At 41.8% G+C, this 26303-nt stretch overlaps 1 protein-coding gene across 9 annotated transcripts in view; it reads right to left on the bottom strand.

Annotated features, from left to right (window-relative positions):
• Positions 1–17540, bottom strand: part of USP34 (ubiquitin specific peptidase 34) — a 231362-nt gene extending 213822 nt beyond the window's left edge. For all 9 annotated transcript variants that reach the window (XM_079941554.1, XM_079941552.1, XM_079941557.1 and 6 more), the window contains exon 1: positions 17349–17540. In XM_079941554.1, the coding sequence (XP_079797680.1) occupies positions 17349–17391 (43 nt within the window). In that variant the 5' untranslated portion in view covers positions 17392–17540. The remainder of the gene's footprint in view (positions 1–17348) is intronic.
• Between the last annotated feature and the right edge of the window lie 8763 nt (positions 17541–26303).

Here is a 26303-nt window from a genome sequence, read left to right as displayed (position 1 = left end):
TGTCCATCAACTGATGAATGCATTAACAAAATGTGGGGACTTCCCTCCTGGTCCACTGGTTAAGACTCCATGCTTCCACTGCAGGAGGCAAGGGTTTGTTGATCCCTGGTCGGGGAAGATCCTGCATGCCACACGGTGCGGCCAAAAAAAGAAAAAAAAAATGGACTATGTTCATACAATGTCTATTATTCAGTCACAGAAAGGAATGAAGAACTGATACATGTCCAACATGGATGAATCTTGAAAATATGCTAAGTGAAAGAAGTCAGTCACAAGATATACTATTATTCCATTTATATGAAAGACTCAAAATAGGCAAATACATAGGGAAAGTAGACTCTTGCTTAGGGCTGGGAGGACAGGGGATTTAGAGTTATAGTTAAAAGGTGTGGGGTTTCTTTCTGAGGTGATGAAAGTGCTCTAAAATTGACTGTGGTGATGATTGCATAATTCTGTGAATACAGTGAAAGCCACGGAGTTGTACAGTTTTAATGGGTGACATGTAAGGTACGTATCTCAATAAAACTGTTATCAAAATAAAGCAAAATAATTAATGATAAAGGTGTGTGAAAATTCAATTTATAAGAAGAAATAAAAATACCTAGGAATAATTATAAAGGAAACGTGCAGAATCTACATAAAGGAAAAACCCCACAAAGTTTCACAAAGATTATATAAATGGGAAAGCACATTATGCTTCCTGAAGTGGCAGAATCAATACTGTAAGATGTCAACTCATGCTCCTATTTAAAAACATTATGCAATTTCAATAAAAATTCCAACAGAATGTGAGGCAAGGGGGGCAACACAACAACAAAAGAATTCTAAAGTTTTACCTCAAGGAATAAGTAACTTTTCACTAGCAATGTGGTTTAATATTTTCAGGTACTAAAATATATCATGAAGCAACTAAATTAAAACCAAACAATTAAACAATAAAAAGCTTAAAAATAGACCTCCAGGAATATACTCAAAAATTCTGTATAAGACAGAGGTGGCATATCAAAACAGTGAAAAACTAGATGGACGCTAAGATCAATGAGTAATAGTTTGGAAAAACTAATATTAGATCCACTTCATAACTTACACCAAAATAAATTCTAGATGGATTAAAAATTAAACAATTCATAAAAACTAGAAAAAAGCTTAACTGAATATCTGATCTCAGAGTGGGAAAAGCTTTTCTAAATAACAGTAGAATACTCATTAAAACTCAGGAACCAGAACTTCCCTGGTGGCACAGTGGGTAAGAATCCGCCTGCTAATGCTGGGAACACGGGTTCAAGCCCTGGTCTGGGAAGATCCCACATGCTGCAGAGAAAACTAAGCCCGTGTGCCACAACTACTGAGTCTGCGCTCCAGAGCCCACGAGCCACAACCACTGAGCCCGCGTACCACAAATACTGAAGCCCATGCACCTAGAGCCTGGGCTCCACAACAAGAGAAGTCACTACAATGAGGAGCCCGCTCACTGCAAGGAAGAGTAGCCCCCACTCGCCGTAACTAGAGAAAGCCCGCACGCAGCAACGAAGACCCAACGCAGCCATAAATAAATAAATTTAAAATAAATAAATAAAACTCAGAAACCAAATATGTCAATACAAACAATGCAATAATCCTCAATATCTGAACTCTTGCAGGAACCAAGTAGTTTTGGATAGTGACTATATCTGTTTTTCCTCTACTATATGGATTCTTCAAAATATCTAATGCAAATAAACAGGCACTCTCAAATACTACTGTTGGGGTATAAATTAGTATAACACTTCTAGTAGGCAATTTACCAACAGAAGCCTTAAAAGTTTCTACCTATTGACCCTGGACATGACCCAAATTTCTATGCGCAAGGATATTTTAATTTATTTTTTTCTTCACAGGAAAAACGCTAGTTAAATACGTGTTATATTCAAAAGACTAAAAGTAGGCTGCCATTAAATTCTGTTCTCAGATATACATAAGTAAATGAGAAAATGCTCCTTAAAAAAGCAAACAGTACATATGAAATCAATTTTTTATAAATACCGAAAATTAGCTGGAATAATATATACCAAAGTTTTAACAAAACTCTTTTTACTGAAATAACCATTTCTCCAATTGCAATCATTAAAAAGAAAATTACTCAAAGATCAACTTAAATTCTATCAACTCCATGAAGCCTTCTCCAATCTTAGAAAACTAAACTCCTCCCACTGCACTTCAGCTATATATACTTTAATGGAATTTACCATTTGTCTTTTCATACCATTGTTTTTTGTATATTTCTTACACTGGCACTGTGTTAAGTGTTGATATGCATTATCTTATTTAATCCTCACAAAATCCCTGTATTTAAGTCATTATTATCCTCATTTTCAAGTAAGTAAGAAGGCACTAAGAGATTAAGGAACATAACCAAAGCCAGAGATCTAATAAATGACAGGAACAAGACTTGAACTCAGGTCTGTAAGATCAATGATCACTCAACTATTATCCTACTGCCTCATCTGTATTGTACTCTGACCTTCCTTAAGAATAGATATACAGCTAAATGTATCTCTGTATCTACCACAGCATACAGCAAATGCTTACATGTATAAAATATTCAATATATTTGTTATATATTGAAAAAAAGTATTCAAACATAAAGAGTTAAGGTAAGACACACAAAAAATAATCAAGTCAGTAAATAGAATGTTAAGAAATGGTTTTTGGAAAAAGATGCAGACCTACTAGAGAATGCACTTGAGGATACGGGGAGGGGAAGGGTAAGCTGGGACAAAGTGAGAGAGTGGCATGGACATATATACACCACCAAACGTAAAATAGATAGCTAGTGGGAAGCAGCCGCATAGCAGAGGGAGATCAGCTAGGTGGGTGACCACCTAGAGGGGTGGGATAGGGAGGGTGGGAGGGAGGGAGATGCAAGAGGGAAGAGATATGGGGACATGTGTATATGTATAACTGATTCACTTTGTTATAAAGCAGAAACTAACACACCACTGTAAAGCAATTATACTCTAATAAAGATGTTAAAAAAAAAATGGTTTTTGGGACTTCCGTGGTGGCGCAGTGGTTAAGAATCCGCCTGCCAATGCAGGGGACACGGGTTCGAGCCCTGGTCCAGGAAGATCTCACGTGACATGGAGCAGCTAAGTCCATACGCCACAACTACTGAGCATGCGCTCTAGAGCCTGCGAGCCACAACTACTGAGCCCACATGCCACAACTACGGAAGCCCGCGCACCTAAAAGCCCGCGCTCCGCAACAAGGAAGCCACCGCAATGAGAAGCCTGCGCACCACAACAAAGAGTGGCCCCTGCTCCCCACAACTAGAGAAAGCCCATAAGCAGCAACAAAGACCCAACAGAGCCAAAAATAAATAAATGAATGAATGAAATTTAAACAAGCAAGCAAACAAACAAAAAGAAATGGTTTTCAATTTTCCAAACTGGACCCAGCAGAACGACTCCTGCAAAGAAGGGTGAAGAGAAGAAGGCCATTCAACCATTCTGGTTAGCAACCAGAGACTATACCATCAACATTCACAAGTGCATCCAGAGTCAGCTTCAAGAAGCGTGCCCCTCAAGCACTGAAAGAGATCCAGAAATCTGCCATTTAGAAAACAGGATCTCCAGATGTGCACACTGACACCATGCTCAACAAAACAGTATGAGCCAAAGAATTAGGAATGTCCCATACTGTATCCATGTGTGGTTATCCAGAAAACACAATGAGGATGAAGATTCAATAAACAAACTCTAGGGACTTCCCTGGTAAGACTCCACGCTCCCAATGCAGGGGGCCCAGGTTCGATCCTTGGTCAGGGAACTAGATCCCGCATGCATGCCACAACCAAGAAGTCTGCATGCCACAATTAAGCTCCCGCATGCCGCAACTAAGACCCAGTGCAGCCTAAATAAATAATTTTTTTAAAAAAATACACTTATAAAATAAATAGACAAACTCTATACGTTGGTTACCTAGGTACCTGTCACCACTTTCAAAAACTTAGTTGATGTGGATGAGAACTAACTGTTGACTGTCAAAAAAAGTTACAAAACTGCCAAAAAAAAAAAAAAAGTTTTCAGTATACCAGTGTACTAGATATCTGTGTGCTTGCTGTCCAAAAACAATTTCACCTTCTTCATAATCACAACATGCCAAATTTCTTTTGGGGTAACACTTACCATTTTTTAGCTATGAGGTTTGGTGGGATCAGCTTCAGGAATATCAGTTTAAGCCAACCAAAATCCATCCTCTTTGAACTCTACTTCAGGAATAAGGCCCATAATAAAAACATGGGCCAATGATCTATGAAGCACCATCTGCTAGCCAGGTTTTGGAAAAAGCAGCTTCCTTGTTCTTGTACAGTAGGTTTCAGAAGAGATTCTCTCTTTTTTGCTCTGCGTAGTATAAACATGTGATTTGCAAACAGTGTAGTATAAAGATGGTGTGCAGTAGCCATTTCTGCTACTCTGAGAAGGGCCAAACTAAGGTCAAAACCAAGGAGGCACAGCAGAGCAAGCCACAGAGAAATGAAGTCTTGATAATGCTATGAATCTGCAGATTAAGAGTAGACCACACTAGGAGAAAAGGAACCCTCCTACACTGTTGGTGGGAATGTAAATTGGTTCAGCCACTATGGAAAACAGTATGGAGGTTCCTCAAAAAACTAAAAATAGGGGCTTCCCTGGTGGCACAGTGGTTAAGAATCCGCCCACCAATGCAGGGGCCACGGGTTCAAGCCTTCATCCAGGAAGATCCCACATGCCGCGAAGCAACTAAGCCCGTGCACCACAACTACTGAGCCTGCGCTCTAGAGCCCACGAGCCACAACTACTGAGCCCACATGCCACAATTATTGAAGCCTACATGCCTAGAGCCCATGCTCCACAACAAGAGAAGCCACCGCAATGAGAAGCCCACACACCACAACGAAGAGCAGCCCCCGCTCGCCACAACTAGAGAAAGCCTGTGCGCAGCAACGAAGACCCAATGCAGCCAAAAATAAATAAATAAAGTAAATAAATTTATTTTTTTTAAAAACTACAACGAGAACTACCATATGATCCAGCAATCCCACTCCTGGGCATTTATCCGGACAAAACTAATTCAAACAGATACACACACCCTTACGTTCACAGCAGCACTATTCACAATAGCCAAGATATGGGACAATGTAAATGTCCATCACCAGACAAACAGATAAAGGAAATGTGGTACGCATATACAATGGAATACACCTCAGCCATAAAAAAGAATGAAATAATGCCATTTGCAGCAACATGGATGGACCCAGGGCTCATCATACTTAGCTAAGCAAGTCAGAAAGAAAAAGACAAATACCATATGATATCACTTATATGTGGAATCTAAAATATGACACAAATAAACCTACCTACAGAACAGAAACAGACTCACAGTCAGAGAGAACATACTTGTGGTTACCAAGGTGGGGGGGGTGGGGGAGGGATGGATCGGGAGTTCGGGGTTAGTAGATGCAAACTATTATATACAGAATGGATAAACAGCAAGGTCCTACTGTATACCACAAGGAAACTATATTCAATATCCTGTGACAAATCATAATGGGAAAAGAATATAAAAAATAACGTATATACATGTATAACTGAATCACTTCACTGTACAGCAGAAATTAGCACAACACTGTAAATCAACTATACTTCAATTAAAAGACAAAATCAAACAAACAAAAAAAGAGTAGACCATACCAGAACATAGCACACACCTGCACTGCTCAGTTACAACTTTTTAAAAACTCCTTTTTCAGGACTTCCCTGGTGGCGTGGTGGTTAAGAATCCGCCTGCCAAGGCAGGGGACACAGGTCGAGCCCTGGTCCAGGAAGACCCCACATGCCGCGGAGCAACTAAGCCCGTGCGTCACAACTACTGAGCCTGCGCTCTAGAGCCTGCGAGCCACAACTACTGAGGCCGTGCACCACAAGTACTGAAGCCCGCGTGCCTAGACCCCATGCTCCGCAACAAGAGAAGCCACTGCAATGAGAAGCCCGTGCACCGCAACGAAGAGTAGCCCCCGCTCGCCACAACTAGAGAAAGCCTGCGCGCAGCAACTAAGACCCAACACAGCCAAAAATGAACAAATAATAAATTTTTTTTAATTAAAAATAAAATAAAAAACTCCTTTTCCTTTCTGCCAAATGGGGTGTTCTTTCTGGTTCTTGCAACAGAGTCCTGACTTGGGTTCAAAAACTAATTCCCAATCTTAGATTTTTAATCCATAAGGGTTAATCTCAAGGGACATTCAGGGAAAAAAACAAAACACAACTTAACAAAATGAGGGTTTTTTTTTTTTTTAAATCAATGAAGCACCTTTTTATGAAGGGGGGTGCTGAGCAAGACATCACAAAAGCAAGGATTGACAGTACTTGAAATGTCCCCAAAATTTGAGAAAACAGGAAAAACTACCACATCCAGCCTACCCTCATCTTCCATTAACCACCTCCAGTGATCTTAAGATTTTTCAGATATTTTAGCAGATACATATTGATCCTAGTATGTGTAGACACTGTGAAACTCAGTTAATGTAAGCTAGTCACAATCACAGAACTTGTAACCCTGTATAATAAAAAGACATTAAAGGGAATTCTCTGGTGGTCCAGTGGTTAGGACTCTGCGTGTTCACTGCTGAGGGCGAGGGTTCAATCCCTGATCAGGGAGCTAAGATCCCACAAGCCACGCGGTGCAGCCAAAAAAAATAAAAACTAAAAAGACATTAAATAAGTAAATAAAAATAAATACATAATTCTAAACTGTGGTAAGTGGGGACTTCCCTGGTGGCACAGTGGTTAAGACTCCACACTCCCAATGTAGGGGGCCCGGGTTCGATCCCTGGTCAGGGAACTAGATCCCACATGCATGCCACAACTAAGGAGCCAGCACAACCAAATAAATAAAATAAATAAATAAAAAATAAAAATAGTTTAAACTGTTGTAAGTGCTATGAAGGATAAGAACCTGAACTACTTCAGACTGGATGCTCAATAAAGGCCTCTCTGAAAAACTAAAGGCATAGAAAGGTGATTAAGTTCCAGGGAAAAATAAAGGCTCAATGGCAGTAAAGAACATCACTGAAAGAAAACAAAGCAAGCAAGGGGATGAGGTTAGCAGTGCCTATGTCATGCAGAGTCGCACAAATCTGGTAAGCTAGTCCACTCCCCTCATTCCCAGTAACTATTCCAACCAGTTAAAGGCCCAGTTCATCTTCCACTTTCCTTGAAACCTTGCCTAATCCACTTTAGCCAGAATTAATCTCTCTATAGTCCCTTTGTTTTTCATGGGTTTCCCAACTCCCAAAGTCAAGTTCCTCTTTAAAAAAATAAAAACAGAACAGCATGGTTAGAGAAAAGTATACTGAGTAGGAATAAGAACTAAATTCTAGTCCAAGCTCTGCTACTTACTAGCTATGTAACCTTGGCCAAATCATTCTATTTCTCATGATTTTTATGAGGTGCCATGAAGATATGTGAAACTGCACAGTATTCAAATAGCTTCAGAAGCTGTCTGTCTCTGTGTTGTATATAATTCAACACAGTATTTCAACTGCATAAGCACTGCACTACTACCTACAATACTTGAAAACAGTTTCATATTGTGCTGGCTTTTTCAGCACCAACATTGTTAATGGTTTTCAAGCTTATTTATAAAGCACCTACACCCTTTGCTCCCCTGCCAAAAAAATCTTACATGGAGCCCCAATTTACAAAACAGATCAAAATGAGCTTTTCATCTTGAAACAGATTCCAAAGTCACCCTCACTGCCCTGAAATAGGGACAATGCCACTCCAAAGAATAGTTTCAAAACTGAGGCTCATTACTATAAATCTTGAAGAAGAAAGAATTAAGGACAAGATTCTGTGGCTTGCCATCAGTGAAATCCCTCAAAGTTGACCAAAAAAAACCCTCATTTCTTTCACAGGGATAGCTTCAGATTCTGTCAAGTGCCTTCATGTAATCAAAATATGTCATATCTATAGTGATAGTTCCAGGTTTTACCATATTTACTTCTATATCAAAATAAAATGAGATTGTTTTAACATAAGTTACTAGTGCCACATCAATTTTTTACTATCCTTTCACTCTTTAGTAAGTGCTTGATTATTTAATAGTGGCAAGTTTCTCTTATAGCTTCCAAAATAATACCTGCCAATATCTGCTTTTCTAGAAATTTAATAAGCTAAAGGTTCATAATCACACACAACCATAGCTCTATCCCCTTCGCTGAAAAGAATCTGCCATTCCTGAAGATTTTTAACTCTTAACACTACTGATAAAGCTCTCATTATTCCTTACCAATCTAGAGGTTAGAGTCTCTCTTAATGTGAGATTTATCCTGAGGGTTTGCGGATTCCTCTTAGAAGGGAAAATGGAAAAATTATTAGAGTAAAACAACATTCTCCTGATCACCACCCTCTAATATACCCACCCAAGCAATGGGTCCACTATCCCCTTATCTTACTTTGAACACAACTTCAAAAGCTCTATTGTCTTAAGCATTTTCATGTCTCAATTTATTCTGAGTTAGTGCTCTTACTACTGCTCTTATACTTCTACATTCATCATTGGTTACTGAGCCTTTCTCAATAATCAGAATAAAGTTCATGATCTGGCAGCAAAGTTACCCAGAATAAAAAGTCCCTTCCAAATTTGTCTTATGGTGGTTTAGAACCAATACATTGCTAAAACAGCCCCACAGACCTCAGAGTCAAAATAAACACTTTAAGATTATGAAGGCTTTACACTCATGCTCTAATGTTGGAAGGACAATTTTTAAAAAGTTTTATCATATTGCCAGATTTCCTTCCAGATATGCTGCATGAACTACTCAGCAATGTGATTTCAGAGGCTATCTTCAAGGTGATAATCAGACAATTACAAAGTCATTAACAACCCAAATGCCCATCATTAGAGGACTGATTAAGTTACAGTATGACCAAGTAATGGAATACTACACTAAAGCCATTAAAAATGATAATGTAAGCGCATATTAACATGGAAAGGTAGCTACATCTTATTAGTAAAAATAATATAAGGACTTCCCTGGTGGCGCAGTGGTTAAGAATCCGTCTGCCAATGCAGGGGACACAGGTTCGGGCCCTGGTCCGGGAAGATCCCACGTGACATGGAGCAACTAATAAGCCCATGCACCCCAACTACTAAGGCTGCACTCCAGAGCAAGCCACAACTACTGAAGCCTGCACACCTAGAGCCCGAGCTCCCCAACAAGAGAAGCCGCCGCAATGAGAAGCCCGCGCACCGCAACGAAGAGTGGCCCCTGCTCGCCACAACTAGAGAAAACCCGTGGGCAGCAGCGAAGACCCAACTCAGCCATAAATAAATAAATAAATTTATTTTAAAAAATAATAATATAGAGTAATATGTAATCAGTTTATTTACGCGAAATAGTGTATCTGAGGAAAGAGAGAAAAGAATGACTTAAGAGATGTTTGCCAAAACATGAACGATTTCTTTGGTAAACAGTTTCGGTTATCCTAATTTTCTTTATTATTTTCTGCACTATTTGATTTTTTTCTAAAAAAGCAGGTATCCTTTTTAGAATGAAAAACAACAAGGCTACCTTTATTCTCTTCAAAAAGACTAAACACACTGGTAAAGAGATGAGTACGCAAACAACAGAGGTTCTTAAGCTTTTTCCTGCCACCAAACACCACAGATGACACCTGCCCAACATGTTCCAAGAAAGTAAGCCAGATTATAATGAAGCACTCACAGCTGAAGATTACACCTAATTTCCAATACAGGAGAGCTCATCATGGGGCAATACTTGAATCAAAACTCTTCTGGTTGCACATTAACTCAAATAGTATGTACAGGGGAGACAGCTAAATAGGAGCACTAGCTTCAGTATTAGAAAGCCACCAGGGGGCTGGGCTTCCCTGGTGGCGCAGTGGTTGAGAGTCCGCCTGTCGATGCAGGGGACACGGGTTCGTGCCCCGGTCCGGGAAGATCCCACATGCCACGGAGCAGCTGGGCCCGTGAGCCATGGCCGCTGAGCCTGCGCGTCTGGAGCCTGTGCTCCGCAACGGGAGAGGCCACAACAGTGAGAGGCCCGCGTACCGAAAAAAAAAAAAAAACAAAAAGAAGAAAGCCACCAGGGGAACTTCCCTGGTGGCAGAGTGTATAAGACTCCACACTCCCAATGTAGGGGGCCCGGGTGTGACCCCTGGTCAGGAAACTATATCCCACATGCATGCCACAATTAAATGAGCCCTGGAGCCACAACTAAGGAGCCTGCCACAATTAAGACCTGGTGCAGAGAAATAAATAAAAAAGAAAGCCAAGAGGGTATTAACTTCTGTCTCTTTATAGAGCTTCAATATCAACTATTTCCAAAAATTTGCCCCAATTCTCTTCTGCAAATAGTCTCCGCCACCAGGGAAGCCTTACCTGGCTCTTTAGTTCAAACATTCTGACAGGAAAAAATCTGATTGATGGACAACAGTCTCACCAATCCACCAGGTCAGAAGTCTATTTGGAATCCAATCAGCGATGGTTAGGGAGAAAGGTCTTTCAGGGGATGTAAACTAGAAGGTCCCTAGAAGAGGTTATAGCCAGGGCAGGAAGGGAAACCTGTCCCTTCCATAGTTAAAATTTAAAAAAGTGCAAGAGAATGGGCTTCCCTGGTGGCGCAGTGGTTAAGAATCCACCTGCCAATGCAGGGGACACAGGTTCGAGCCCTGGTCCAGGAAGATCCCACATGCCATAGAGCAACTAAGCCCGTGTGCCACAACTACTGAACCTGTGCTCTAGAGCCCGCGAGCCACAACTACTGCAGCTCGTGTGCCTAGAGCCCGTGCTCCGCAACAGAAGCCACCACAATGAGAAGCCAGCATACCGCAACGAAGAGTAGCCCCTGCTCACCACAACTAGAGAAAGTCCATGCACAGCAACGAAGACCCAACACAGCCAAAAATAAATAAAATAAATAAATAAATTTATTTTAAAAAGGTGCAAGAGGAGGCAATGTGTATCCTACATCAGTTCTCAATTAACTGAGTAACCTACATTTGGAGACTTTTTAATTTCTATGGAATTTGAGAGAAAAATAACATTAACAGGTGTTAATCACATTAAAAGGTTAAAAGTCCAATTATTTTCCTGGTATATAAAATCTTAAATAAAAGTAATTTAGTGGGCTTCCCTGGTGGCACAGTGCTTAAGAACCCACCCGCCAATGCAGGGGACACGGGTTCAAGCCCTGGTCCGGGAAGATCCCACATGCCGTGGAGCAACTAAGCCCGTGCACCACAACTACTGAGCCTGTGCTCTAGAGCCCACAAGCCACAACTACTGAGCCCACGTGCCACAATTACTGAAGCCCGCAGGCCTAGGGCCTGTGCTCCACAACAAGAGAAGCCACTCAATGAGAAGCCCGCACACCACATTGAAGACCTAATACAGCCATAAATAAATACATAAATAAAAGTTATTTAGTGAAATTTCATCCCACAGACTCAAATCTCACCACCTATATAGAAAAATTTTTGCCTTTTTGCATTATCTATTAATTTAGAACATATTGGACTTCCCTGGTGATGCAGTGGTTAAGAATCCACCTGCCAATGCAGGGGAAACAGGTTCGAGCCCTGTTCCGGGAAGATCCCACATGCCATAGAGCAACTAAGCCCATGTACCATGACTACTTAAGCCTGTGCTCTAGAGCCCATGAGCCGCAACTAATGAGCCCACATGCCACAACTACTGAAGGCCGGGCGCCTAGAGCCCGTGCTCCTCAACAAGAGAAGCCACCGCAATGAGAAGCCTGCGCAGCACAACGAACAGCCACCCCCGGCTTGCCGCAACTAGAGAAAGCCCACGTGCAGCAACAAAGACCCAACACAGCCATAAATAAATAAATAAATTTATTAAGAAAAAAATTAGAACACAGTTGGTTAGGGTGGATACTTATTATAAGTACATACCTACTGATTTATGAATAAGCAATATATGTAATATAATCTGCACTTTCAGCATAATAATCCACAAACTCTCATATCTAAATCACTACTGACAATAGGCCCAAGAACACTGAGCCTAGGTACTCACATTCTTCTACAAAAACTTTTCATTAACTAAAATATTCACTAGGCACCTACTCTCTACAAGGCACTATATTAGTACTGGGAAAAGAAGAAACAAAATATGACCCCTGACTTTAAGGAATTCAGCATCCAGAAAGGGAGGCTGTTGTCTATTAAAAAAAGGGGGGGGGGGCAGGGGCATGGCCTGTAACTTAAGTACATATTCTTTTTTTTAAATTTTATTTATTTATTTATGTTCGGCTGCCTTGGGTCTTCATTGCCGCACGCCGGCTTTATTTAGTTGCGGTGCGCAGGCTTCTAACTGCGGTGGCTTCTCTTGTTGCAGAGCACAGGCTCTAGGTGCACAGGCTTCAGTAATTGTGGCTCGCGGGCTCTAGAGCGCTGGCTCAGTAGTTGTGGCACATGGGCTTAGTTGCTCCGCAGCATGTGGGATATTCCCAGACCAGGGCTCAAACCCGTGTCCCCTGCATTAGCAGGCAGATTCTTAACCACTGCGCCACCAGGGAAGCCCCATTATTAAACATATAAGAAACATTAACACGTTTCATGAATATAGTGCTAAACCTAGCTATCAATAGCTATCACTGACAATGCAGTCTGCTATTAAAAATCTACACACTGTAGTGCTTTATGGTTTATAAGTTACTTTATAAAGATATGAGTTGAAATTGTATTATGATCTTTGAAAAATAGTACTTCAAATAGTAACTGTTTTAAGAGTATATATTCTTAGCAAGATTAATTTACCAAATTAAAAATTTTGGTAATTTGGTATTTTGTATTGTAGTAAAATCAAATTTCCAATTTTCAGTATCAGTTCAAATTTCAGAATTAAATGTCTACCAAAAAATGTTATGTTACTAATGATTTTTCATGCCTATATACTTATATTTTTAAAAACCCCAGAAATGTTTAGTTTACTAAAGAGCTCACTGCTAACAACATTTAGATATATTAAGACATTCCCATTCAGCTACATTTACCACCACTTTTATTATTTTTTTTTTTTCTTTTAGAAGAAAGAAGAATTTACTACTTGTAGCAAGTAAGGTGAACACCAGGGATCTCTCCCAAAGCAATGTCTCTACCACCACTTTTAAATTCTTTCTACAATTACCACAAAATTATGCCCAAATGTGTGAAAACACATAAAAATTTAGTAATTTTTTACTTTGCCATTCAGTGTATTCATAATGTCTTCCATTTGAATAGATCATCGTAAAGTTTATACAGTACAGCATAATGGTTAAAGAGCATGGTCTTCTAGAAGACGTGAGATAAGTCCCGTGCAAATTCTGACTCCACCAAATAAAGTCATGTGACTCTAAGCAACTTACGTAAACTCTAAGCCTTGGTTCTCTTATCTAAAAAGGGTGATAAAGTACCTACCTCAAAGAATGGAAAAAGTTCCCAACACAAATGGCTCAATAAAGTATACTTTAAAAATAAAAATGCAAATACTGATGGAATACCTTGAGTTCTAGCTTAGATCTGACTACTAACTAAGCAGGTGACAGGCGATTTTTAGCAAACCACTTAGCCTGAGGTTCAATGTTTTCACAGTTAAAATTGAGATACTAGGGAATTTCCTGGTGTCCCAATGGTTAGGACCCTGCGCTTTCACTGCGGTGGGCCCAGGTTCAATTCCTGGTGGGGAAACTAAGATCCCGCAAGCTGCACAGCAAGGCCAAAAAAAAAAAGAGAGAGATACTAATACTTGCTCCTGCCTATCACAAAGGATACTTAGGAACGACAAATGAATTGCCCATTTAAAACATTTCGTAAAGGGTTAATTCACTAAACACACAGAGTAAAATCCACAACACACAAATGGTTTAAAAGATGGATGTACATTTAAAGCCATTTTCACTCTGCTCTGGAGAAATTTACCCCAAGGCAAACAGTGACCTCAATTTACTAGTTGAGCTAGCAACGCTGATAGCCCAGAGCATAATTTCAGGCCTCCAGCTTCTCAACATTCAGAAATGCTTTTAGCTTTAGTAAACTAGCTCACAAAGGTAGCTATTAAAGTAGCAAATATACAAAGTCAAGAGAACAAGCAAAGGGATATAAACTTAAAATTATTTGCTAAACTGAATGCAACCCCACAAACTGATAGGTGCAAAGTTCACTCAATACATTCCACATTTTAAAACATCTTCCCTTAAAAAAAAAAAAAAAAAAAATCTTCCTTATTAAAAACAAAGCATTGAAAAAAATATGAAAACCCAAATATGTTAGTACTGTTGAAACTGGTTATTCTAACACTAAAGCCAAATGCTATTTTCAAATGTAATTTCAAGTTTTAAGATACCCGTCAAGACTACTAAAAAAGGGTATAAGGAGGTCCTTATCACCAAGTCCTTAGCCTGGTTCCATGGACACGCTTCAATGGGCCCTTAACCTACAGGCAAAACTGTACTGTGTCTGAATACCTGTATATGGTTCTATGCTGAGAGCTTCACATTCTCAGCAGGACTAGAGGTATAACTGGTAATATTAATATTCTCATCAAAAACTGATGACAAAGAAAGCTATTTACTATCTTCTGTCATCAATTTTTAGTTTAACTACATTACATTCTGCCAGATTTAAAAATAAACGTTTCATAGGAAGTCCTTAACCTTATCAAAACTCTGAGCATATCAGATATAAAGCTATACTATCCACATCATGTCTACCTTTTCATTTAAAACACAAAATTTTTAGATTATACACTTACTGGTGTGTCAAGGAAGACTTCTTTAGGTTTGATCAGTGTTTGTAAATTTGACAAGAAATAAGTTTTTGGTATTTTAATTCTATCCAACACACCACCTAAAGATATACTAATTTTACGGACTTCCCTGGCAGTCCAGTGGTTAAGACTCTGTGCTTCCAATGCAGGGGGCTCGGGTTCAATCCCTGGTCAGGGAACTAAGATCCCACGTGCCATACGGTGTGGCCTAAATAAATGAATAAAGTTTCTTATAAAAAAACAAATATATATATATACTAATTTTATTTCTTCTCTTAATTGTTATGGGGAGTTATATTGAAAGATGAATTCTGAGCACATTATTTTGGGACTTTAACTCTGAATTTCTAATCAAGGATGAAATGATGCTCATCTTTACACAACCTATGGGGGAAAAAAGGACAGACTTAATATATAATTATTGTGAGATTATAAGAAAGACTTATAACCTACTTTAATTCAATAAGTTTTATCAAGTTCCAGCCATTAGGCTCCAACCCAGTCATGGATAAGTGTTACCATAATGAGATACAGTAATACCCTCTGCTCTCTGGAAACTTGAGCATCTTATGTTTGAGATACAGGAACTACACAAAGGGAAAATGAAAACAACTGTAAAAGAACTGGGGGTGGGGGCAGTGGAGAAGCAACTAGTCATAGCTTGGTATAGTCTACAAATAAAATTACTGAAGTAATTTCTTTTTAAGGAAGCTTCATTGTCAGATTAGAGTTTAAAGGGCAAATTTTTAAACTGAGCTTTATAGGAAATATTAAGAAACAAAGTATTTTTCATACACAAACAGAAAATCCTTATCTGTTCATTAAAACAGGTTTCTTAAGGGTCTGCATGGCCAGATTTTGTGAACCTGGTTCAATTAACCATATTTAATTAAAGGTAACAAAAGCTAAATTGCTAACTCCATAAATCGATTGCATTTTTGAGTGCTTCTAGACAAAGTTCTAGGGGTTTCCCAAATAACCCTCAATAGAACCCTTCATTATGTCTCTTTTCAAAAGGTAATAAGGATTAGCAAACTTTAGTTTCTTTAGATACTATGTTTAAAATTAATTGTCATAGTTAGGTTTAAAATAATTTTTAAACACCAACGAAACTATTAAAAGCAGTTTTCTCCTAATATATAAGACAGCAAAGCTATTCATTTTCCAGTTTCAGAAAAACCAAGCCATAATTACACAACTGACATTTGAGACATTTAAAATAGAGTTCACTGAAATAAGTACTAAGGAATTAAGTTTATCATTTCATAAACCACCTACACCAAAAATAAAAGTACCTCAAAATAAATACAAATAACCTTAAAATTCTAGGAAAATTTGGAATGACACAAATACTGTATAGTTTGAATTTGTGCAACAGCCTGCTTCCACCTGTCAGGAAGTAAATAGAGTTGAAAGTAAACTAGAACCCTTCCACTTTTATTATTGCCTTTGGTCAATAAAGTAAAATTCAAACACAAACAAGACTATACACTTTATAATCAATTGTTTTTAAGAATGGTATTAGAAAATAGACAATTTGGAAGTCTTTCGAAATACCACACACAAAACACAAATCCAAAACCCACAAAAGGTGTTCGTAAGTGAGTATTTTCTCAACAATCAACTTTTTGTAAATTAATCTTTTATGTAATTCACCTCGTCCAACTAGGCCTTTGGGCCCAGAAATAGTTTGCAATACGTCTTGTTTCTTTAAGCTAAAATACCGTCTTACAAGGGTCTGGAGTAAAATAAATGAAAGGAATCTAACTAGAAAAGAGCAGTGCACGCTCTGTAATAAAAGCATACGGAATAAGGCCTTTCATTCCAGGAGACAGGCCATGACTATCCCGGGATGGTACCTGTAGTACAGTACTCTCCTTAAGAGAAGAGAATTTACCATTAAAACGACGAATGGTACACTAAGAAGAAACATCATTAATTAATTTTTTTAATAGGTATAAAGGTTCCAGTCATCACTATCAGCTCATTTTCAGCTATTTAAGGTCAGAGAGAAAGGTTTAATACAACCCACACACCCCCAAGAGACGGGAAAACCACCAACCACCTCGCAGGGAGTTATAATGAAAATTAGCAGGTAAGAGGCCTAGGCAGCATGCTGAAAATCAAAGAGGGCGGCCGGAGGGTCGAAGGGTTCGGACTACAGAGGAGAGCCTCGTCCTCGGACCCCACCTCCCCTCACCTTCCCGGCAGGGCGAAGGAGGCGAAGGCTCATTAGTGCCTACGTTAATTGACACCTGTAATGAGGAAACTTTCCGAGAGCGGAGACCGCTCAGGCCCGGCCTCGCCGGAGCTCCGCGACGGCCCCCTCTCGGGCGCCCAGGTAACCGGGCCGGACTGGGCCCGAGGCGCCGCAGCGGCCGCGCCACCGCGCACCTTCCCGGAGCGCTAGGCCCGCAAGCCGCCCGGCTCGGCCGTCGCCTCCCGCAGGCCACGGCAGCTCGGGGAAGCCGGAGAGCGGCGCGGGGACCCCAAACTGTGCACCCCGACAGGCCGCCGCCGCGGCTACTTACTTTCATTTAACACCTCCACCAGGTCTGCGCAGTTCTCGCACATCGTTCGGCCGCCGCCCCCCCCCTCCCCCGCTTCGGATCGCACTGACTGATCCCGACCGGCGGGGGGGAGGGGAGAGAGGCGGAGGAGGGGGCCGGCCGGCCGGGCGGGGAGGCGACTAGGGCGGGCGGCGGCGGGGACGGGGCGGGGAGCAGGAGAATGGGGGAGGGGGCCGGCGGTCCCCGGAGCGGGCGGGGGAGAGGAGGGGGGCGAGGGGAGGTGCGCAGGCCGGAGGGGCGCTGAGGCGCCGGCGGCTGGGAAGGGGGGGAAGGACGGGGGGAGGGGAGAGGGAGGGAGGGGGCGGGTGGGGAGAGAAGCAGCAGAGTCACTTCACCGACCAGACGCCGCGGCCACCGCCGACGCCGCCGCCATTTTAATAGAGCGTTCGGGCTGCGCTCGGCTCTTTCCGTCCGGGCGAAGGAGCCGACGAGAAGCGCCTCGCGCTCTCATTCCTCCGCCTCCCTCCCTCTCTTCGCCTCCCGCCCTCCCACCTCCCCCTCCGCACACACGCCGCACGCCCCACACCCCGCCGCGGCCAGCTCGCCGCCCTCCCTTTCCTCTTCCGTCGAGTCTCCCCGCCCTCGGTCCACCCCCTCCGCGCGCTTGCCCACCCCGCCCAGCCCGGATCTCTGTCAGCGGCCGGAAGGGAAGCGCGAAGCCAGCGCGGCCGCGGGGGGAGGCCGGGTGACTCGAAGAAGATGGCGGAGCAAAGGGCTGGTCGCGGTTGCGCGGCGTCGCCCACCGCGGCTACTCCGCGAGCCCGGAGGACCAGCGAGCGCCGGGTCGCGAGCGCCGCCCTTTCCCCCGCCCCTGCGCTTCGCCATTTTAACTCCGGGTCCCCGAGGGGGACTTGGTAGTAATTTGTCCCGTCCCCCTCCCCCGCGCTCAGGCCTTTGGGGTGCGGGAGGCTAGAGTTCAGGGGAGCTGGCCGGTGCGACGCCGCAGCCCAGGTGGGGGCTCGCGGCGCTCTCCCCGCGGGGTTTTGTGAGAATGGAACAGCCTGGGGCCGGCTTAACCTGCAGGCGTGTTTTCCGCCAGCCTCTAGTGTGTATGGCTCATCCGTCCTCAAGCAGCAAGACACCTTGATGTGACTAGAAATGGCGGAGTGAAGAGTGTTCGCACCGCATCTCCTCCTTTTTACGCAAGACGGCCCCCTTCGAAGTGCCCTTAAAGAGTCTTCACCTGAAATAGCGTAATATGCTTCCCCGCGAAGAGCAAATTATACGGGAATTTAGACGGGGAGCGGAGAATGAAGAACAGGTGGAGGAAAGAGGACACTCAGCTGAAGTTTGATGTCGTGCTAACAGCTAGCTAGCTTGGGGAGAATTTTCCTCAAGTGCATTGAACCCTTCCTCACTGATTTCTATATCCACTACGTCTATTTAGAGATATGACTGAAAAGTCCAAAAGTAGTGTACATGGTATCTAAGATCTGTAGCCAGAGCAGCTATGGAGGCCTTGTAGGAATTCTTACACAGGTTTTGTCGAGGTTAGGTCACACCATCCCTCCACTCCAGGACCACCTTCCGGGTATTCTTTGCCTTCCTGCCACTTGAATTTGATGCTATAAAGTGTCTGCTAAACCTGTTTTAAGTTGTTCCATGGAAGCAGGTGATTCTTAGGAGCTGTAGCTGTTGTGCCATCATCTTCTCTTCTACCTATCTCTCCCACAAAACTTGGATTTCTGCGGACTTTGTATCCTGTAGCAGCCATTGTCCATCTAGCGTCATTCCCACCCACCCCTCTTCTTTTCCCGCAGGGAAACTTGCCAAACCCGAGTTTGTTTTTCAGGTGGACCTGAGACTGGGGAAACTTGGTCTCCGAAAGGAAAGCCCCAAGGACTATTTGTGTTTGGTCTAAAACATCATGTTATGAACTCTGCTCAATACTCTGTAATAACCTATACAGGAAAAGAATTTTAAAAAGAATAGATACATGTATGTGTATAATTGAATCACTCTGCTGTACACCTGAAACTAACATTGTTAATCAATTATACTCCAGTATAAAATAAAATTTTTTTTAATATATGTTATGGTTTCTCTAGGGTTGGCTATATTGTTTGAGTTCTTGCCAATGAAATGTAAGCAGAAATCTGCTGAGTGGGTCTTTTTATTCCTAATAAAAAAGGACAAATTCAGCAGACACGCCCCTTAATCCTTTCTTCTTTCTGCCCAAAACAGGTGTTGATACTCAAAGTAATACAGCATCCAGTTTGTGATTCTTTTTTTTTAAACGATGAAACCACAGCAGGGCAAAAGCCAACCATAAAGCTGATAATAATGTGTAGGACCCTGATGCATCCTTGAGCAGCTCTCCACCCCTAGAGTGTTTATGCAAGAAAAATCCCTTTTTCCTTAAGCCACTCTTAGATTTCCATTGCTTGTAGTCAAACACATTTCTAACTGATACAGACATTCTTTTAATAAGTATTTGTAAGTATATGTCAACTATGTTTTTAAGACCAGAAAGAACCCGTAACAGTTCTTGAAAATGAGGACTACCATAAATGTGGAGTACTAAGGAGGTAGGGAAGAAACACTGACCTTTAAAGAAATATTTTCTTAACAAGCGCTTGCCTCCTAATTTTTTTTACTTTAAAAAATTACATGAAATGGTGCTTAGTTTAAAATGCTTTGAGAATCTAGAGAATTATTGTCATAAATGATCACAGCTCTTCAGTCATCGCTTGAGGGCTCAACTAACTTTTTCTGTGATGAGCCAGATAGTAAATATTTTAGGCGTTGCAGTCCAAGTCCCTCATTACAACTACTCAACTCTGTTAGCACAAAAGCAGCCATAGATGATACATAACGGAATAAGTATGGATGTGTTCCAATAAATTTTTTAATATATAGACATTGAAATAAGATTCATATTTTCATGTGTTACAAAGTCTTTTTTTTTTTTTTTTTGGCTGTATTGTGTCTTCGTTGCTGTGCGCAGGCTTTCTCTAGTTGCAGCAAGTGGGGGCTACTCTTCGTTGTGGTGTGTGGGCTTCTCACTGCAGTGGCTTCTCTTTGTTGTAGAGCATGGGCTCTAGGTGCAAGGGCTTAGTTGCTCCGCGGCATGTGGGATCTTCCCAGACCAGGATTCGAACCCGTATCCCCTGTAGTACTCCCAAAATACTATTTTTCTTTTTCTTTTTTCCAAACAATTTAAAAATGTAAAAACCATTCTTAGCCCACAGGCCATACAAAAATGTGAAACTGGCCAGATTTGGCCTATGGGCTCTAGTTTACCATCCCTTTATCCACTTCAGCTGCTTAAGAGGTAAAAGCATAGAAGCCAATAAAGGGACTTCCCTGGTGGTCCAGTGGTCAAGACTCCATGCTTCCAATGTAGGGGGCCTGGGTTTGATCCCTGGTCAGGGAAGTAGATCCTGCACGTCACAACTAAAGATCCCGTAAGCGGCAACGTAGATCCCTCATGCTGCAACTAAGACCTGGCACAGCCAAATAAATAAATAAATATTTAAAATAAAAATAGATTCTTTAAAAAAAAAAAGAAGAAGCCAATAAAACAAGGTTGCCTGCCTCCTTACTGTAGAATCTTCACTCTTCTGTGCTGATGTGGTATATGTATCAACAGAGACCTTTGAATGTACTTACAAGGTGTGCGTTCCAAAAGAATAAAGCTGAATCTCTGGTAAAAAATATCCCCTAAATTCCTCGTGTAAATCTGGATTTTCAAACCAGTAATCAGCAATGATCATATACCCTCTACAGCTAGGGAAAGGTGACAGTTTTCAATATGTTGTATTCATGTCACCATCTAGTGGTAGAATTATGCTTTCAGTAAAATTATACAGTCTACTTTGAAATTTCTAATTCTGGAGTTTGTAGTACATTTGTGGTATATTCCTAGGTACTTGCGTGAAAACCAGTGTATATAAACAACTTTGGAAAATTAATATTGCCATGGAAATTATTTGCTCTTCTTAGCATTCTGATTGCAGCTAATTGAACATAGGATTTTTGTCTCTGGAGTTTGGGGTTAAAGCCTAGTGTACTATTAGAAGCCAGAGTTACTGCAGAATTTACTCTTCTCCCTCACACCTAGGCTCGTCATTGTTTTGTGAAACTTAGGGTCATTATTAGAAGGCAGGTATGCTGTTTTATTCTCTCCATAACACCACATTCATGCTTTGTACATAAACTCAGCAAATTACTGTTTGGTTCTTAAATTGCTATAATAAATTGGATTATATCACTTCCCTGCCTAAATCCCTTCAGCATTTTCTGTTACATTTAGAATACACTCTACTTGGGCCTTCCCCAACCTCTCCTGTTTTTAACATCACTGTTGTTACATTCCAGCCACACTTGTGTGCTTTCTAACAAAAGCTTTTCCTGCTCTGGGTCTTGGTGAATGTTGTTTCTTCCTAGCACATGCTCTCTAATTTTGAAATGGCTAACTTCCTACCCTCCAAGTTTCAACTTAAACATCATCTCAAAAAATAACTCCCAGGACTTCCCTGATGGTGCAGTGGTTGAGACTCTGACCTCCCAATGCAGGGGGCCTGGATTCAATCCCTGGTCAGAGAACTAGATCCCACATGCATGCTGCAACTAAGAGCATGCCACAACTAAGAGCCAGTGCAACCAAATAAATTTTAAAAAATAAATATTCAAAAAAAGATTTATAAAAAAGAAGTGACTTGCCTTAAAAAAAAAACAATCTCCCCTTCCTTCTAATATTTTATCACAGCACTCTGTTTATTTCCACTATACGTCTTTCTATAATTATTTATTTCTATGTTTATTTGTATCAGGGATGCAGTGGACTGCAAGTAAAAAATTTTTCAGTAAGAATGGCTTAAACAGGGACTTCCCTGGTGGCTCAGTGGTTAAGAATCCACCTGCCAATGCAGGGGACACAGGTTTGATCCCTGGTCCAGGAAGATTCCACATACCAGAGAGCAACTAAGCCCATGCGCCACAACTACTGAGCCTGCACTCCAGAGCCCAAGAGCCACAACTACTGAAGCCCACGTGCCTAGAGCCTGTGCTCTGCAACAAGAGAATCCACAGCAATGAGAAGCACGTGCACCGCAATGAAGAGTAGCCCCAGCTCACCCCAACTAGAGGAAGCCTGCGCACAGCAATGAAAACCCAACACAGCCAAAAATAAATTAATTAAATTAATTTTTTTGAAAATGGCTTAAACAAATAGGGCTTAATTTTGTCTTGTAACAGACAGACAGTAAACAGTCCAGGGCTGGTACAATGGCTCAAGGATATGAACCCAAGCTATTTGATTCTTTCTAGCCTCCACATATTGGCTTGTCATCTAGTTGTAAGATAGCCACCATAGCACCAACTTTACATGACAGCACCAACTGTCTGTTTCAAAGACAGGAAGAAGAAGGAAAGGTGGTGATGGCCTGTCTTGGGTTGGATTCCCCCCAAAGCAGGCCCTGAGACAAGGACACAAATGGAGATAGTTTATTTTGGTGTCGTCCCAAGAATCAAGGGTAGGATAGTGGAAAAGTGAGATAGGAAATTGGGGGGAGGTGCCAATCAGTAAAGGATTAATTAATCAGTAAATGACCTTTACTCCTGAGGGTAACTGGAGCCTGATCCCACTGGGAAACTACAAACCAGTATAAAACATGTTCCTTAAAATTCTCCTACCTGAGGGACAAAGAAGCTGAGTATTTATATCTTCTCCCTTTAGTCATTGATTGAGTGTTGCTACAGGGGAGGGGTGTAGGCAGCAAAACAGGCTTCGCTATGTTCAGGTAGCCAGAGAAAAGCCTCAGACATAGAAATGCAGGTGCTAGCAGTTGGAAGTTTGGCCACTGTGGATGAAGTGATAAGAACTAGGGAACATGGGCAGATCACTGACAGTATCTTATAAATCCCCACTTCCCTCTTCTGTCTGCCTTGAATACAGAGACGATATGTGGAGAAGCAGCAGCGATTTTGTTTTGGGGTTTTTCTTTTAATAAATTTATTTACTTATTTATTTTTGGCTGCATTGGGTCTTCGTTGTTGCACGTGGGCTTTCTCTAGTTGCAGCGAGCAGGGGCTACTCTTTGTTTCAGTGCGCGGGCTTCTCATTGCGGTGGCTTCTCTTGCTGCAGAGCACGGGCTCTAGGCACGTGGGTTTCAGTAGTTGTGGCACGTGGGCTCAGTAGTTGTGGCACGTGGGCTCAGTAGTTGTGGCACATGGGCTCAGTAGTTGTGGCTCACAGGCTCTAGAGTGCAGGCTCAGTAGTTGTGGTGCACGGGCTTAGTTGCTCTGCGGCATGTGGAATCTTCCCGGACCAGGGCTCGAACCCGTGTCCCCTGCACTGGCAGGTGGATTCTTAACCACTGCGCCACCAGGGAATTCCCACTTATTTTGAAACAATAAGTCTATAGGCAAAAACCAAACGCCAAGGCATTGAAGATGACAGAATAGAAAGAGAAAAGGTCTGGGTTCCTGGTGGCATTGTTGAGCAGCTGAATCAGTGCTAGCAACTGCCTACTTGTTGCTATATAAGATGTTTGATTATGTAACAAAAAATAAAACCCTAAAGCACTACTGGAGTTTTTGTAGCGCAATGCAGTCATTAAAAATTGTGTGGTTGGACTTCCCTGGTGGCTCAGTGGTTAAGAATCCACCTGCCAATGCAGGGGACACGGGTTTGAGCCCTGGTCTGGGAAGATCCCACATGCCGCCGAGCAACCAAGCCTGTGCACCACAACTACTGAAGCCCATGCACCTAGAGCCCATGCTCCGCAACAAGAGAAGCCACCACAATGAGAAGCCCACGCACCACAACGAAGAGTAGCCCCCACTCGCCACACCTAGAGAAAGCCTGCACACAGCAACAAAGACCCAACGCAGCCAAAAAACAGAAAAAACAAAAAAAAAATGTGTGGTAGGCAGAATAATGTTCCCCACCCCCAAAGATGTCCATGTCCTATTCCTCAGAATGTGGTACCTTACATGGCAAAAGGGACTTTGCAGATAAGGATCTTAAGATGGGGAGATTATTTTAAATTACTCATGTGGGCTCAATTAATTACATGGGGCTTTAAAATTAGAGAATCTTCCCCAGCTTTGTTTAGAGGGAGCTGCGACTACACAAGAATGTCGGAGAGATGCAAACATGCTTGGCTTTGAAGATGGAGGAAGGGGGTGATGTGCCAAAAAAGGTGGGGCCTCCAGAAGCTGAAAAGGACAAGGTGACAGATTCTCTCCTTTAGTCTCCAGAAAGGAACACAGCCCTGCTGACACCTCGATTTAGCCCAATGAGACCCATGTGGGACCTCTGATTTACAGAACTATAAAATAATGTTTGTTTTATTACCAGAAATTTTGTGGTAATTTGTTACAGTAGAAATAGAAAATTAATATAAGCTGCATGCTGATCTAGGGAAAAGCACATGCAAAACTTCTGAGACATAAAATTCCATGGCTATTTCTAGGAACAGAAATAAAGCCAGTATGACTAGAACATGGTTAGGGGAGAAGGCCTGTGCCAGGCAGCAGAGCTCCGCAAATCATGCTAAGATTTTGGCCTAGATCCCAAAAGCAATGGAAAGCTTTTAAGTGTGGAAGCAACACAATCAGATTGTATTTTAAAATACTCTGACTAATCTGTAGAGAATAGAATGGAGATAGGGACAACTGAGGGTCATTAGCATTAATCCAGAGAGATGATGATAGCTTGGACTAGGGTAACAGGAAATAAATGGAGGAGAGAAACACAAGACTGGTTGCTGGGTTTGGGGAGAGAAGATCGTATTCGAGCTGTCTCCAAATTTGTGATTTGCACAAGTGGGTAAATGGTGGTGCTGTGCCATTCACCAAGATAGGGATCATTTAAAGGAGGGCCAGAGGAAAATGTAGTCAATAGTGACAGGTACTATTTTAGAAATGCTCAGCTTGAGGTACCTGAGAGGTAACCAAAAGGAGTTGTTAATTAGGCAGTTGTTTGAATCTAAAGCACAGAAGAAAGTTCTGGACTGGAAATGTTAATATGAAAACAATCCTTAGTATGCTAGCTCTTTGCCTTATGGGGAAAAGATAACTGCTAAATGTTTAGCATTACAAGTTCCAGGAATGAAGAAGGAGGAAAGAACCAATTCCCTCAGCTGTCCTCTTATCAGGAAAGCAAAGACCTTCCAGAAATCCTAACTTTACATTTGGTCTCATTACCCCAAACTCTGTCACATGGCCTCCTTTAAGCCTCAAAGAAAGCTTGGAAATCCAGTATTTCACTTTACAGCCTCTATGGTGGAAGAAGAAAAAGCTAGCTGGCAGTGACTATTGAGTTTATTTACAGTATCTGCTGCAAATGGTAAATGAAGCCATGAGATCGTACAGGGAGAGGGAATACAGTGAAGAGAAAAGGACCAAAGAGAGAGCCTTGAAGAACTCTTAACATCTAAAATTTGGGTAGAGGACGAGAGGATGCCCCCGAAGAGTTTAAAGAATATAGTGGCAGAAGGACGAGGGGTTTTGGTACCATTTAAGTCAAGGGAATAGAACTCAAAAAGGATGAAAATTATACTCGTTGAGTGCTGAGAAGTCAACTAAAATAAGATCTATCCAATATTCATTAGATTTAGTGCATGGAGGTCATGGGAGGAGGAATTCTGGATACAGAAGCCTCATTACAGTAGACAGAAGACCCTTTTTGTTTTGGTTTTGGTTTTTTGGTTTTGTTTTTTGTTTTGTTTTGTTTCATTTGGCCACGCCACGTGGCATGCGGGATCTTAGTTCCCTCCCCGAGCAGGGATAGTACCCGTGCCCTCTGCAGTGGAGTCCCAGCCACTGGACCTCCAGGGAAGTCCCCAACAGAAGACCGTTCATAATAGAAGCTTTTAAAATAGAAAACTCTTTTAAAATAGAAAACTATTTTGAGACTTTGGACTGTAAAGAGAAGGTGGGGTAACTAGATGAGGAAGAAGACTAAT

Source organism: Stenella coeruleoalba, assembly GCF_951394435.1.
Source record: "Stenella coeruleoalba genome assembly, chromosome: 13".
NCBI classification, from domain to species: Eukaryota; Metazoa; Chordata; class Mammalia; order Artiodactyla; family Delphinidae; genus Stenella; species Stenella coeruleoalba.
Note: the sequence above shows the minus strand (reverse complement) of the source record. Positions and strands in the feature narration are given on the sequence as shown.